Source organism: Salvelinus fontinalis, unplaced genomic scaffold, assembly GCF_029448725.1.
Source record: "Salvelinus fontinalis isolate EN_2023a unplaced genomic scaffold, ASM2944872v1 scaffold_0015, whole genome shotgun sequence".
In the NCBI taxonomy this organism is placed as follows: domain Eukaryota; kingdom Metazoa; phylum Chordata; class Actinopteri; order Salmoniformes; family Salmonidae; genus Salvelinus; species Salvelinus fontinalis.
Window position 1 is genome coordinate 537,784 of NW_026600224.1, and position 13,400 is coordinate 551,183.

At 47.4% G+C, this 13,400-nt stretch overlaps 1 protein-coding gene across 2 annotated transcripts in view; it reads right to left on the bottom strand.

The window, feature by feature from the left end:
• The window catches only part of LOC129842120 (E3 SUMO-protein ligase PIAS1-like), a 57,952-nt gene that overhangs the window by 9,808 nt on the left and 34,744 nt on the right, over nucleotides 1–13,400 (bottom strand). Inside the window, exons 6-8 of one of the 2 annotated variants that reach the window (XM_055910515.1) lie at nucleotides 7,505–7,639; nucleotides 5,851–5,956; nucleotides 3,922–3,995 (exon numbers count right to left, since the gene is read on the bottom strand). In XM_055910515.1, the coding sequence (XP_055766490.1) occupies nucleotides 3,922–3,995; nucleotides 5,851–5,956; nucleotides 7,505–7,639 (315 nt within the window). The other variant, XM_055910516.1, reaches the window with a different exon arrangement.

A 13,400-nucleotide genomic window follows, 5' to 3' on the forward strand; every position in this document is an offset into this window, starting at 1 on the left:
AGATGAATATACATCAACATCACGAGGACCAGCTAGACAAACACACAGGAAACAGGAAACAGGAGGATGAATATACATCAACATCACGAGGAACCAGCTAGACAAACACACAGGAAACAGGAAACAGGAAGATGAAGATACATCAACATCACGAGGACCAGCTAGACAAACACACAGGAAACAGGAAGATGAATATACATCAACATCACGAGGAACCAGCTAGACAAACACACAGGAAACAGGAAACAGGAAGATGAATATACATCAACATCACGAGGACCAGCTAGACAAACACACAGGAAACAGGAAGATGAAGATACATCAACATCACGAGGACCAGCTAGACAAACACACAGGAAACAGGAAGATGAATATACATCAACATCACGAGGAACCAGCTAGACAAACACACAGGAAACAGGAAACAGGAAGATGAATATACATCAACATCACGAGGACCAGCTAGACAAACACACAGGAAACAGGAAGATGAATATACATCAACATCACGAGGACCAGCTAGACAAACACACAGGAAACAGGAAAGAGAAGGATGAATATACATCAACATCACGAGGACCAGCTAGACAAACACACAGGAAACAGGAAACAGGAAGATGAATATACATCAACATCACGAGGACCAGCTAGACAAACACACAGGAAACAGGAAACAGGAAGATGAATATACATCAACATCACGAGGACCAGCTAGACAAACACACAGGAAACAGGAAACAGGAAGATGAATTTACATCAACATCACGAGGACCAGCTAGACAAACACACAGGAAACAGGAAAATGAATATACATCAACATCACGAGGACCAGCTAGACAAACACACAGGAAACAGGAAGATGAATATACATCAACATCACGAGGAACCAGCTAGACAAACACACAGGAAACAGGAAACAGGAAGATGAATATACATCAACATCACGAGGACCAGCTAGACAAACACACAGGAAACAGGAAACAGGAAGATGAATATACATCAACATCACAAGGACCAGCTAGACAAACACACAGGAAACAGGAAGATGAATATACATCAACATCACGAGGACCAGCTAGACAAACACACAGGAAACAGGAAACAGGAGGATGAATATACATCAACATCACGAGGACCAGCTAGACAAACACACAGGAAATAGGAAGATGAATATACATCAACATCACGAGGACCAGCTAGACAAACACACAGGAAACAGGAAAGAGAAGGATGAATATACATCAACATCACGAGGACCAGCTAGACAAACACACAGGAAACAGGAAACAGGAAGATGAATATACATCAACATCACGAGGACCAGCTAGACAAACACACAGGAAACAGGAAACAGGAAGATGAATATACATCAACATCACAAGGACCAGCTAGACAAACACACAGGAAACAGGAAGATGAATATACATCAACATCATGAGGACCAGCTAGACAAACACACAGGAAACAGGAAGATGAATATACATCAACATCACGAGGACCAGCTAGACAAACACACAGGAAACAGGAAACAGGAAGATGAATATACATCAACATCACGAGGACCAGCTAGACAAACACACAGGAAACAGGAAGATGAATATACATCAACATCACGAGGACCAGCTAGACAAACACACAGGAAACAGGAAGATGAAAATACATCAACATCACGAGGACCAGCTAGACAAACACACAGGAAACAGGAAGATGAATATACATCAACATCACGAGGACCAGCTAGACAAACACACAGGAAACAGGAAGATGAATATACATCAACATCACGAGGACCAGCTAGACAAACACACAGGAAACAGGAAGATGAATATACATCAACATCACGAGGACCAGCTAGACAAACACACAGGAAACAGGAAGATGAATATACATCAACATCACGAGGACCAGCTAGACAAACACACAGGAAACAGGAAGATGAATATACATCAACATCACGAGGAACCAGCTAGACAAACACACAGGAAACAGGAAACAGGAAGATGAATATACATCAACATCACGAGGACCAGCTAGACAAACACACAGGAAACAGGAAGATGAATATACATCAACATCACGAGGACCAGCTAGACAAACACACAGGAAACAGGAAGATGAATATACATCAACATCACGAGGACCAGCTAGACAAACACACAGGAAACAGGAAGATGAATATACATCATCATGAGGACCAGCTAGACAAACACACAGGAAACAGGAAGATGAATATACATCAACATCACGAGAACCAGCTAGACAAACACACAGGAAACAGGAAGATGAATATACATCATCATGAGGACCAGCTAGACAAACACACAGGAAACATGAAGATGAATATACGTCAACATCACGAGGACCAGCTAGACACACAGGAAACAGGAAACAGGAAGATGAATATACATCAACATCACGAGGACCAGCTAGACACACAGGAAACAGGAAGATGAATATACATCAACATCACGAGGACCAGCTAGACAAACACACAGGAAACAGGAAGATGAAGATACATCAACATCACGAGGACCAGCTAGACAAACACACAGGAAACAGGAAGATGAATATACATCAACATCACGAGGAACCAGCTAGACAAACACACAGGAAACAGGAAACAGGAAGATGAATATACATCAACATCACGAGGACCAGCTAGACAAACACACAGGAAACAGGAAGATGAAGATACATCAACATCACGAGGACCAGCTAGACAAACACACAGGAAACAGGAAGATGAATATACATCAACATCACGAGGACCAGCTAGACAAACACACAGGAAACAGGAAGATGAATATACATCAACATCACGAGGACCAGCTAGACAAACACACAGGAAACAGGAAGATGAATATACATCAACATCACGAGGACCAGCTAGACAAACACACAGGAAACAGGAAACAGGAAGATGAATATACATCAACATCACGAGGACCAGCTAGACAAACACACAGGAAACAGGAAAGAGAAGGATGAATATACATCAACATCACGAGGACCAGCTAGACAAACACACAGGAAACAGGAAACAGGAAGATGAATATACATCAACATCACGAGGACCAGCTAGACAAACACACAGGAAACAGGAAAATGAATATACATCAACATCACGAGGACCAGCTAGACAAACACACAGGAAACAGGAAGATGAATATACATCAACATCACGAGGACCAGCTAGACAAACACACAGGAAACAGGAAGATGAATATACATCAACATCACGAGGACCAGCTAGACAAACACACAGGAAACAGGAAGATGAATATACATCAACATCACGAGGACCAGCTAGACAAACACACAGGAAACAGGAAACAGGAAGATGAATATACATCAACATCACGAGGACCAGCTAGACAAACACACAGGAAACAGGAAGATGAATATACATCAACATCACGAGGACCAGCTAGACAAACACACAGGAAACAGGAAACAGGAAGATGAATACACATCAACATCACGAGGACCAGCTAGACAAACACACAGGAAACAGGAAGATGAATATACATCAACATCACGAGGACCAGCTAGACAAACACACAGGAAACAGGAAGATGAATATACATCAACATCACGAGGACCAGCTAGACAAACACACAGGAAACAGGAAACAGGAAGATGAATATACATCAACATCACGAGGACCAGCTAGACAAACACACAGGAAACAGGAAACAGGAAGATGAATATACATCAACATCACGAGGACCAGCTAGACAAACACACAGGAAACAGGAAAATCAACATCACGAGGACTGATAATGACATTTCACAGTGATTTTGATGTGTTTCCTCTACTTCCTCTTAGCTACTTTACCCAAGTTGAATGCACTGATTGACTGTAAATCTGATTTAAAAGAACTTCTGCTAAATGACTAAAATTTAAATGAGTGTACGTACCGGACAGAGTAGAGAGACTCGTAGACTGGTGGTCGCAATCTCACTGTCAGGGTCAGCTGTCAACTTCTCTTTGACTGTAAGGAGAGAGACAACAAACACAACATAATGAGCTGGAGGTCACCGATAAAAATGACGTTCTCCCGTTCCCGATCCCCCAGCTTGGTGCCTTAGAGTCAGCTCCTATGGTCAATAGGGTCTTGGGTTTTACAGCACCAACAGATCTGGGACCAGCTAATATCAGAGAGCCACCTACTGAGAGCTCTGGAGTGGTCTGGGACCAGCACCGTCTAATATCAGAGAGCCACCTACTGAGAGCTCTGGAGTGGTCTGGGACCAGCACCGTCTAATATCAGAGAGCCACCTACTGAGAGCTCTGGAGTGGTCTGGGACAAGCACCGTCTAATATCAGAGAGCCACCTACTGAGAGCTCTGGAGTGGTCTGGGTTGAGGCGTCTAATATCAGAGAGCCACCTACTGAGAGCCCTGGAGTGGTCTGGGACCAGCACCGTCTAATATCAGAGAGCCACCTACTGAGAGCTCTGGAGTGGTCTGGGACCAGCACCGTCTAATATCAGAGAGCCACCTACTGAGAGCTCTGGAGTGGTCTGGGACCAGCACCGTCTAATATCAGAGAGCCACCTACTGAGAGCTCTGGAGTGGTCTGGGACCAGCACCGTCTAATATCAGAGAGCCACCTACTGAGAGCCCTGGAGTGGTCTGGGACCAGCACCGTCTAATATCAGAGAGCCACCTACTGAGAGCTCTGGAATGGTCTGGGACCAGCACCGTCTAATATCAGAGAGCCACCTACTGAGAGCTCTGGAGTGGTCTGGGACAAGCACCGTCTAATATCAGAGAGCCACCTACTGAGAGCTCTGGAGTGGTCTGGGACCAGCACCGTCTAATATCAGAGAGCCACCTACTGAGAGCTCTGGAGTGGTCTGGGACAAGCACCGTCTAATATCAGAGAGCCACCTACTGAGAGCTCTGGAGTGGTCTGGGATCAGCACCGTCTAATATCAGAGAGCCACCTACTGAGAGCTCTGGAGTGGTCTGGGATCAGCACCGTCTAATATCAGAGAGCCACCTACTGAGAGCTCTGGAGTGGTCTGGGACCAGCACCGTCTAATATCAGAGAGCCACCTACTGAGAGCTCTGGAGTGGTCTGGAACCAGCACCGTCTAATATCAGAGAGCCACCTACTGAGAGCTCTGGAGTAGTCTGGGTTGAGGCGTCTAATATCAGAGAGCCACCTACTGAGAGCTCTGGAGTGGTCTGGGACCAGCACCGTCTAATATCAGAGAGCCACCTACTGAGAGCCCTGGAGTGGTCTGGGACCAGTACCGTCTAATATCAGAGAGCCACCTACTGAGAGCTCTGGAGTGGTCTGGGACCAGCACCGTCTAATATCAGAGAGCCACCTACTGAGAGCTCTGGAGTGGTCTGGGACCAGCACCGTCTAATATCAGAGAGCCACCTACTGAGAGCTCTGGAGTGGTCTGGGACCAGCACCGTCTAATATCAGAGAGCCACCTACTGAGAGCTCTGGAGTGGTCTGGGACCAGCACCGTCTAATATCAGAGAGCCACCTACTGAGAGCTCTGGAGTGGTCTGGGACCAGCACCGTCTAATATCAGAGAGCCACCTACTGAGAGCTCTGGAGTGGTCTGGGACCAGCACCGTCTAATATCAGAGAGCCACCTACTGAGAGCTCTGGAGTGGTCTGGGACCAGCAGCATCTAATATCAGAGAGCCACCTACTGAGAGCTCTGGAGTGGTCTGGAACCAGCACCGTCTAATATCAGAGAGCCACCTACTGAGAGCTCTGGAGTGGTCTGGGACAAGCACCGTCTAATATCAGAGAGCCACCTACTGAGAGCCCTGGAGTGGTCTGGGACCAGCACCGTCTAATATCAGAGAGCCACCTACTGAGAGCTCTGGAGTGGTCTGGGTTGCGGATTCCTTTGGCTCGTAGTCTCTGCAGCAGGGTTGTGGATGTCTGTTGTCTCGCCAGGTACACGGCCATGGAGAAACTCTGAGAGAGGAGACAAGACAACAGGGGGGAGGTTATCACAATGAACCACCATGACACATCTCAGAGGTCCATGACACCACGTTAAATTCCTTACCCTGCCTATCTCTGAGGTCCATGACACCACGATAGATTCCTTACCCTGCCTATCTGAGGTCCATGACACCACGTTAGATTCCTTACCCTGCCTATCTCTGAGGTCCATGACACCACGTTAGATTCCTTACCCTGCCTATCTCAGAGGTCCACGACACCACGTTAGATTCCTTACCCTGCCTATCTGAGGTCCATGACACCACGATAGATTCCTTACCCTGCCTATCTGAGGTCCATGGACACCACGTTAGATTCCTTACCCTGCCTATCTCAGAGGTCCATGACACCACGATAGATTCCTTACCCTGCCTATCTGAGGTCCATGGACACCACGTTAGATTCCTTACCCTGCCTATCTCAGAGGTCCATGACACCACGTTAGATTCCTTACCCTGCCTATCTGAGGTCCATGACACCACGTTAGATTCCTTATCCTGCCTATCTGAGGTCCACGACACCACGTTAGATTCCTTACCCTGCCTATCTGAGGTCCATGACACCACGTTAGATTCCTTACCCTGCCTATCTGAGGTCCATGACACCACGTTAGATTCCTTACCCTGCCTATCTGAGGTCCATGACACCACGTTAGATTCCTTACCCTGCCTATCTGAGGTCCATGACACCACGATAGATTCCTTACCCTGCCTATCTGAGGTCCATGACACCACGTTAGATTCCTTACCCTGCCTATCTGAGGTCCATGACACCACGATAGATTCCTTACCCTGCCTATCTGAGGTCCACGACACCACGATAGATTCCTTACCCTGCCTATCTCTGAGGTCCATGACACCACGTTAGATTCCTTACCCTGCCTATCTCAGAGGTCCATGACACCACGTTAGATTCCTTACCCTGCCTATCTGAGGTCCATGACACCACGTTAGATTCCTTACCCTGCCTATCTCAGAGGTCCACGACACCACGTTAGATTCCTTACCCTGCCTATCAGAGGTCCATGACACCACGTTAGATTCCTTACCCTGCCTATCTCAGAGGTCCATGACACCACGTTAGATTCCTTACCCTGCCTATCTCAGAGGTCCATGACACCACGTTAGATTCCTTACCCTGCCTATCTGAGGTCCATGACACCACGTTAGATTCCTTACCCTGCCTATCTCAGAGGTCCACGACACCACGTTAGATTCCTTACCCTGCCTATCTGAGGTCCATGACACCACGTTAGATTCCTTACCCTGCCTATCTGAGGTCCATGACACCACGTTAGATTCCTTACCCTGCCTATCTGAGGTCCATGACACCACGATAGATTCCTTACCCTGCCTATCTCAGAGGTCCACGACACCACGTTAGATTCCTTACCCTGCCTATCTGAGGTCCATGACACCACGTTAGATTCCTTACCCTGCCTATCTGAGGTCCATGACACCACGTTAGATTCCTTACCCTGCCTATCTGAGGTCCATGACACCACGATAGATTCCTTACCCTGCCTATCTCAGAGGTCCATGACACCACGATAGTGTTAGGTACTGTGGTGGACAGTCTGACCAGTGACGTGATGTTGATGGGACGACTCGGCCGCTTGGGTTCCACTCCGTTTTTGGTCGGAGGAAGGTAGCTCTGAGGAAGAGGTGGGACAACAGGGTCAAATGTCAGGTTGTGTGAAGAGCGGGACGCTAGGCTAACAACGCCGAGAATTGTGGGTTCAAGTCCCACGGGGAAAACGTACACTGAACACAAACACAGTTCATATAAGGAAATCAGCTGATTTAAATAAAATCATTAGGTACTAATCTATTGATTTCACCTGACTGGGAATAGAGCTATGATGCAGCGCAACACATCTCCTCCATGTTGCTGCCATGCTGTTATGCTGTGTTGCTGCCATGTTGTTATGCTGTGTTGCTGCCATGTTGTTGTCATGCTGTGTTGCTGCCATGTCGTCATGCTGTGTTGCTGCCATGTTGTCATGCTGTGTTGCTGCCATGTTGTCATGCTGTGTTGCTGCCATGTTGTTGTCATGCTGTGTTGCTGCCATGCTGTGTTGCTACCATGTTGTCATGCTGTGTTGCTACCATGTTGTTGTCATGCTGTGTTGCTGCCATGTTGTTGTCATGCTGTGTTGCTGCCATGTTGTTGTCATGCTGTGTTGCTACCATGTTGTTGTCATGCTGTGATGCTACCATGTTGTTGTCATGTTGTGTTGCTACCATGTTGTTGTCATGCTGTGTTGCTACCATGTTGTTGTCATGCTGTGTTGCTACCATGTTGTTGTCATGCTGTGTTGCTGCCATGTTGTCATGCTGTGTTGCTGCCATGTTGTCATGCTGTGTTGCTACCATGTTGTTGTCATGCTGTGTTGCTACCATGTTGTTGTCATGCTGTGTTGCTACCATGTTGTTGTCATGCTGTGTTGCTGCCATGTTGTCATGCTGTGTTGCTACCATGTTGTTGTCATGCTGTGTTGCTGCCATGTCATGCTGTGTTGCTGCCATGTTGTCATGCTGTGTTGCTACCATGTTGTTGTCATGCTGTGTTGCTACCATGTTGTTGTCATGCTGTGTTGCTACCATGTTGTTGTCATGCTGTGTTGCTACCATGTTGTTGTCATGCTGTGTTGCTGCCATGTTGTCATGCTGTGTTGCTACCATGTTGTTGTCATGCTGTGTTGCTGCCATGTTGTCATGCTGTGTTGCTGCCATGTTGTCATGCTGTGTTGCTACCATGTTGTTGTCATGCTGTGTTGCTACCATGTTGTTGTCATGCTGTGTTGCTACCATGTTGTTGTCATGCTGTGTTGCTACCATGTTGTTGTCATGCTGTGTTGCTACCATGTTGTTGTCATGCTGTGTTGCTACCATGTTGTTGTCATGCTGTGTTGCTACCATGTTGTCATGCTGTGTTGCTGCCATGTTGTCATGCTGTGTTGCTGCCATGTTGTCATGCTGTGTTGCTGCCATGTTGTCATGCTGTGTTGCTGCCATGCTGTGCTGCTACCATGTTGTCATGCTGTGTTGCTACCATGTTGTTGTCATGCTGTGTTGCTACCATGTTGTCATGCTGTGTTGCTGCCATGTTGTCATGCTGTGTTGCTGCCATGCTGTCATGCTGTGTTGCTGCCATGCTGTGTTGCTACCATGTTGTGTTGCTACCATGTTGTCATGATGTGTTGCTACCATGTTGTGTTGCTACCATGTTGTCATGATGTGTTGCTACCATGTTGTGTTGCTACCATGTTGTCATGATGTGTTGCTACCATGTTGTGTTGCTACCATGTTGTCATGATGTGTTGCTACCATGATGTGTTGCTACCATGTTGTGTTGCTACCATGTTGTCATGCTGTGTTGCTACCATGCTGTGTTGCTGTCATGCTGTGTTGCTGTCATGCTGTGTTGCTGTCATGCTGTGTTGCTGTCATGCTGTGTTGCTACCATGCTGGGTTGCTGCCATGTTGTCATGCTGTGTTGCTACCATGCTGTGTTGCTGTCATGCTGTGTTGCTACCATGCTGGGTTGCTGTCATGCTGTGTTGCTGCCATGTTGTCATGATGTGTTGCTACCATGTTGTCATGATGTGTTGCTGCCATGTTGTCATGCTGTGTTGCTGCCATGTTGTCATGCTGTGTTGCTGCCATGTTGTCATGCTGTGTTGCTACCATGTTGTCATGATGTGTTGCTGCCATGTTGTCATGCTGTGTTGCTGCCATGTTGTCATGCTGTGTTGCTGCCATGTTGTCATGCTGTGTTGCTGCCATGCTGTGTTGCTGCCATGTTGTCATGCTGTGTTGCTGCCATGTTGTCATGCTGTGTTGCTGTCATGCTGTGTTGCTGCCATGTTGTCATGCTGTGTTGCTGCCATGCTGTGTTGCTACCATGCTGTGTTGCTACCATGCTGTGTTGCTACCATGTTGTCATGCTGTGTTGCTGCCATGTTGTCATGCTGTGTTGCTACCATGTTGTCATGCTGTGTTGCTGCCATGTTGTCATGCTGTGTTGCTGTCATGCTGTGTTGCTACCATGCTGTGTTGCTACCATGCTGTGTTGCTGCCATGTTGTCATGCTGTGTTGCTACCATGCTGTGTTGCTGCCATGTTGCCATGCTGTGTTGCTGTCATGCTGTGTTGCTGCCATGTTGTCATGCTGTGTTGCTACCATGCTGTGTTGCTGCCATGTTGTCATGCTGTGTTGCTACCATGTTGTTGTCATGCTGTGTTGCTACCATGTTGTTGTCATGCTGTGTTGCTACCATGTTGTCATGCTGTGTTGCTGCCATGTTGTCATGCTGTGTTGCTGCCATGTTGTCATGCTGTGTTGCTGCCATGTTGTCATGCTGTGTTGCTGCCATGTTGTCATGCTGTGTTGCTGCCATGCTGTGTTGCTACCATGCTGTGCTGCTACCATGTTGTCATGCTGTGTTGCTGCCATGTTGTCATGCTGTGTTGCTGCCATGCTGTGCTGCTACCATGTTGTCATGCTGTGTTGCTACCATGTTGTCATGCTGTGTTGCTGCCATGTTGTCATGCTGTGTTGCTGCCATGTTGTCATGCTGTGTTGCTGCCATGCTGTGCTGCTACCATGTTGTCATGCTGTGTTGCTGCCTTGTTGTCATGCTGTGTTGCTGCCATGTTGTCATGCTGTGTTGCTGCCATGCTGTGCTGCTACCATGTTGTCATGCTGTGTTGCTACCATGTTGTCATGCTGTGTTGCTGCCATGTTGTCATGCTGTGTTGCTGCCATACTGTGTTGCTACCATGTTGTGTTGTCATGCTGTGTTGCTACCATGCTGTGTTGTCATGCTGTGTTGCTACCATGTTGTCATGCTGTGTTGCTACCATGTTGTCATGCTGTGTTGCTACCATGTTGTCATGCTGTGTTGCTACCATGTTGTCATGCTGTGTTGCTGCCATGTTGTCATGCTGTGTTGCTGCCATGTTGTCATGCTGTGTTGCTGCCATGCTGTGCTGCTACCATGTTGTCATGCTGTGTTGCTACCATGTTGTCATGCTGTGTTGCTGCCATGTTGTCATGCTGTGTTGCTGCCATACTGTGTTGCTGCCATACTGTGTTGCTGCCATGCTGTGTTGCTGCCATGCTGTGTTGCTATCATGTTGTATTGCTGCCATGCTGTGTTGCTGCCATGCTGTGTTGCTACCATGCTGTGTTGCTGCCATGTTGTATTGCTGCCATGCTGTCATGTTGTATTGCTGCCATGCTGTCATGCTGTGTTGCTGCCGTGTTGCCATGCCGTGTTGCTACCGTGTTGCCATGCCGTGTTGCTACCGTGTTGCCATGCCGTGTTGCTACCGTGTTGCCATGCCGTGTTGCTACCGTGTTGCCATGCCGTGTTGCTACCGTGTTGCCATGCCGTGTTGCTACCGTGTTGCCATGCCGTGTTGCTACCGTGTTGCCATGCCGTGTTGCTACCGTGTTGCCATGCCGTGTTGCTACCGTGTTGCCATGCCGTGTTGCTACCATGTCATGCCGTGATGCTACCATGTTGTTGTCATGCCGTGATGCTACCATGTTGTTGTCATGCCGTGATGCTACCATGTTGTTGTCATGTTGTGATGCTACCATGTTGTTGTCATGCCGTGATGCTACCATGTTGTTGTCATGTTGTGATGCTACCATGTTGTTGTCATGCCGTGTTGCTACCATGTTGTTGTCATGCCGTGTTGCTACCATGTTGTTGTCATGCCGTGATGCTACCATGTTGTTGTCATGCCGTGATGCTGCCATGTTGTTGTCATGCCGTGATGCTACCATGTTGTTGTCATGCCGTGTTGCTGCCATGTTGTTGTCATGCCGTGATGCTACCATGTTGTTGTCATGTTGTGATGCTACCATGTTGTTGTCATGTTGTGATGCTACCATGTTGTTGTCGTCATGTTGTGATGCTACCATGTTGTTGTCGTCATGTTGTGATACTACCATGTTGTTGTCATGTTGTGTTGCTACCATGTTGTCATGCCGTGATGCTACCATGTTGTTGTCATGTTGTGTTGCTACCATGTTGTTGTCATGTTGTGATGCTACCATGTTGTTGTCATGTTGTGATGCTACCATGTTGTTGTCATGTTGTGATGCTACCATGTTGTTGTCACGTGATGCTACCATGTTGTTGTCACGTGATGCTACCATGTTGTTGTCATGTTGTGATGCTACCATGTTGTTGTCACGTGATGCTACCATGTTGTTGTCATGCTGTGATGCTGCCATGTTGTTGTCATGCTGTGATGCTGCCATGTTGTTGTCATGCTGTGTTGTCATGCTGTGTTGCTACCATGCTGTTGTCATGTTGTGTCCTACCATGCTGTGTTGTCATGCTGTGTTGCTACCATGCTGTGTTGTCATGCTGTGTTGTCATGCTGTGTTGCTACCATGCTGTTGTCATGTTGTGTCCTACCATGCTGTGTTGTCATGCTGTGTTGCTACCATGCTGTGTTGTCATGCTGTGTTGCTACCATGCTGTGTTGTCATGCTGTGTTGCTACCATGCTGTGTTGTCATGCTGTGTTGCTACCATGCTGTTGTCATGTTGTGTCCTACCATGCTGTGTTGTCATGCTGTGTTGCTACCATGCTGTTGTCATGTTGTGTTGCTACCATGTTGTCATGCCGTGATGCTACCATGTTGTTGTCATGTTGTGTTGCTACCATGTTGTTGTCATGCTGTGATGCTACCATGTTGTTGTCATGCTGTGTTGCTACCATGTTGTTGTCATGCTGTGTTGCTACCATGTTGTTGTCATGCTGTGTTGCTACCATGTTGTTGTCATGCTGTGATGCTACCATGTTGTCATGCCGTGATGCTACCATGTTGTCATGCCGTGATGCTACCATGTTGTTGTCATGTTGTGTTGCTACCATGTTGTTGTCATGCTGTGTTGCTGCCATGTTGTCATGCTGTGTTGCTGCCATGTTGTCATGCTGTGTTGCTACCATGTTGTTGTCATGCTGTGTTGCTACCATGTTGTTGTCATGCTGTGTTGCTACCATGTTGTTGTCATGCTGTGTTGCTACCATGTTGTTGTCATGCTGTGTTGCTACCATGTTGTTGTCATGCTGTGTTGCTACCATGTTGTTGTCATGCTGTGTTGCTACCATGTTGTTGTCATGCTGTGTTGCTACCGTGTTGTCATGCTGTGTTGCTGCCATGTTGTCATGCTGTGTTGCTGCCATGTTGTCATGCTACCATGTTGTCATGCTGTGTTGCTACCATGTTGTTGTCATGCTGTGTTGCTACCATGTTGTCATGCTGTGTTGCTGCCATGTTGTCATGCTGTGTTGCTGCCATGTTGTCATGCTGTGTTGCTGCCATGCTGTCATGCTGTGTTGCTGCCATGCTGTGTTGCTACCATGTTGTGTTGCTACCATGTTGTC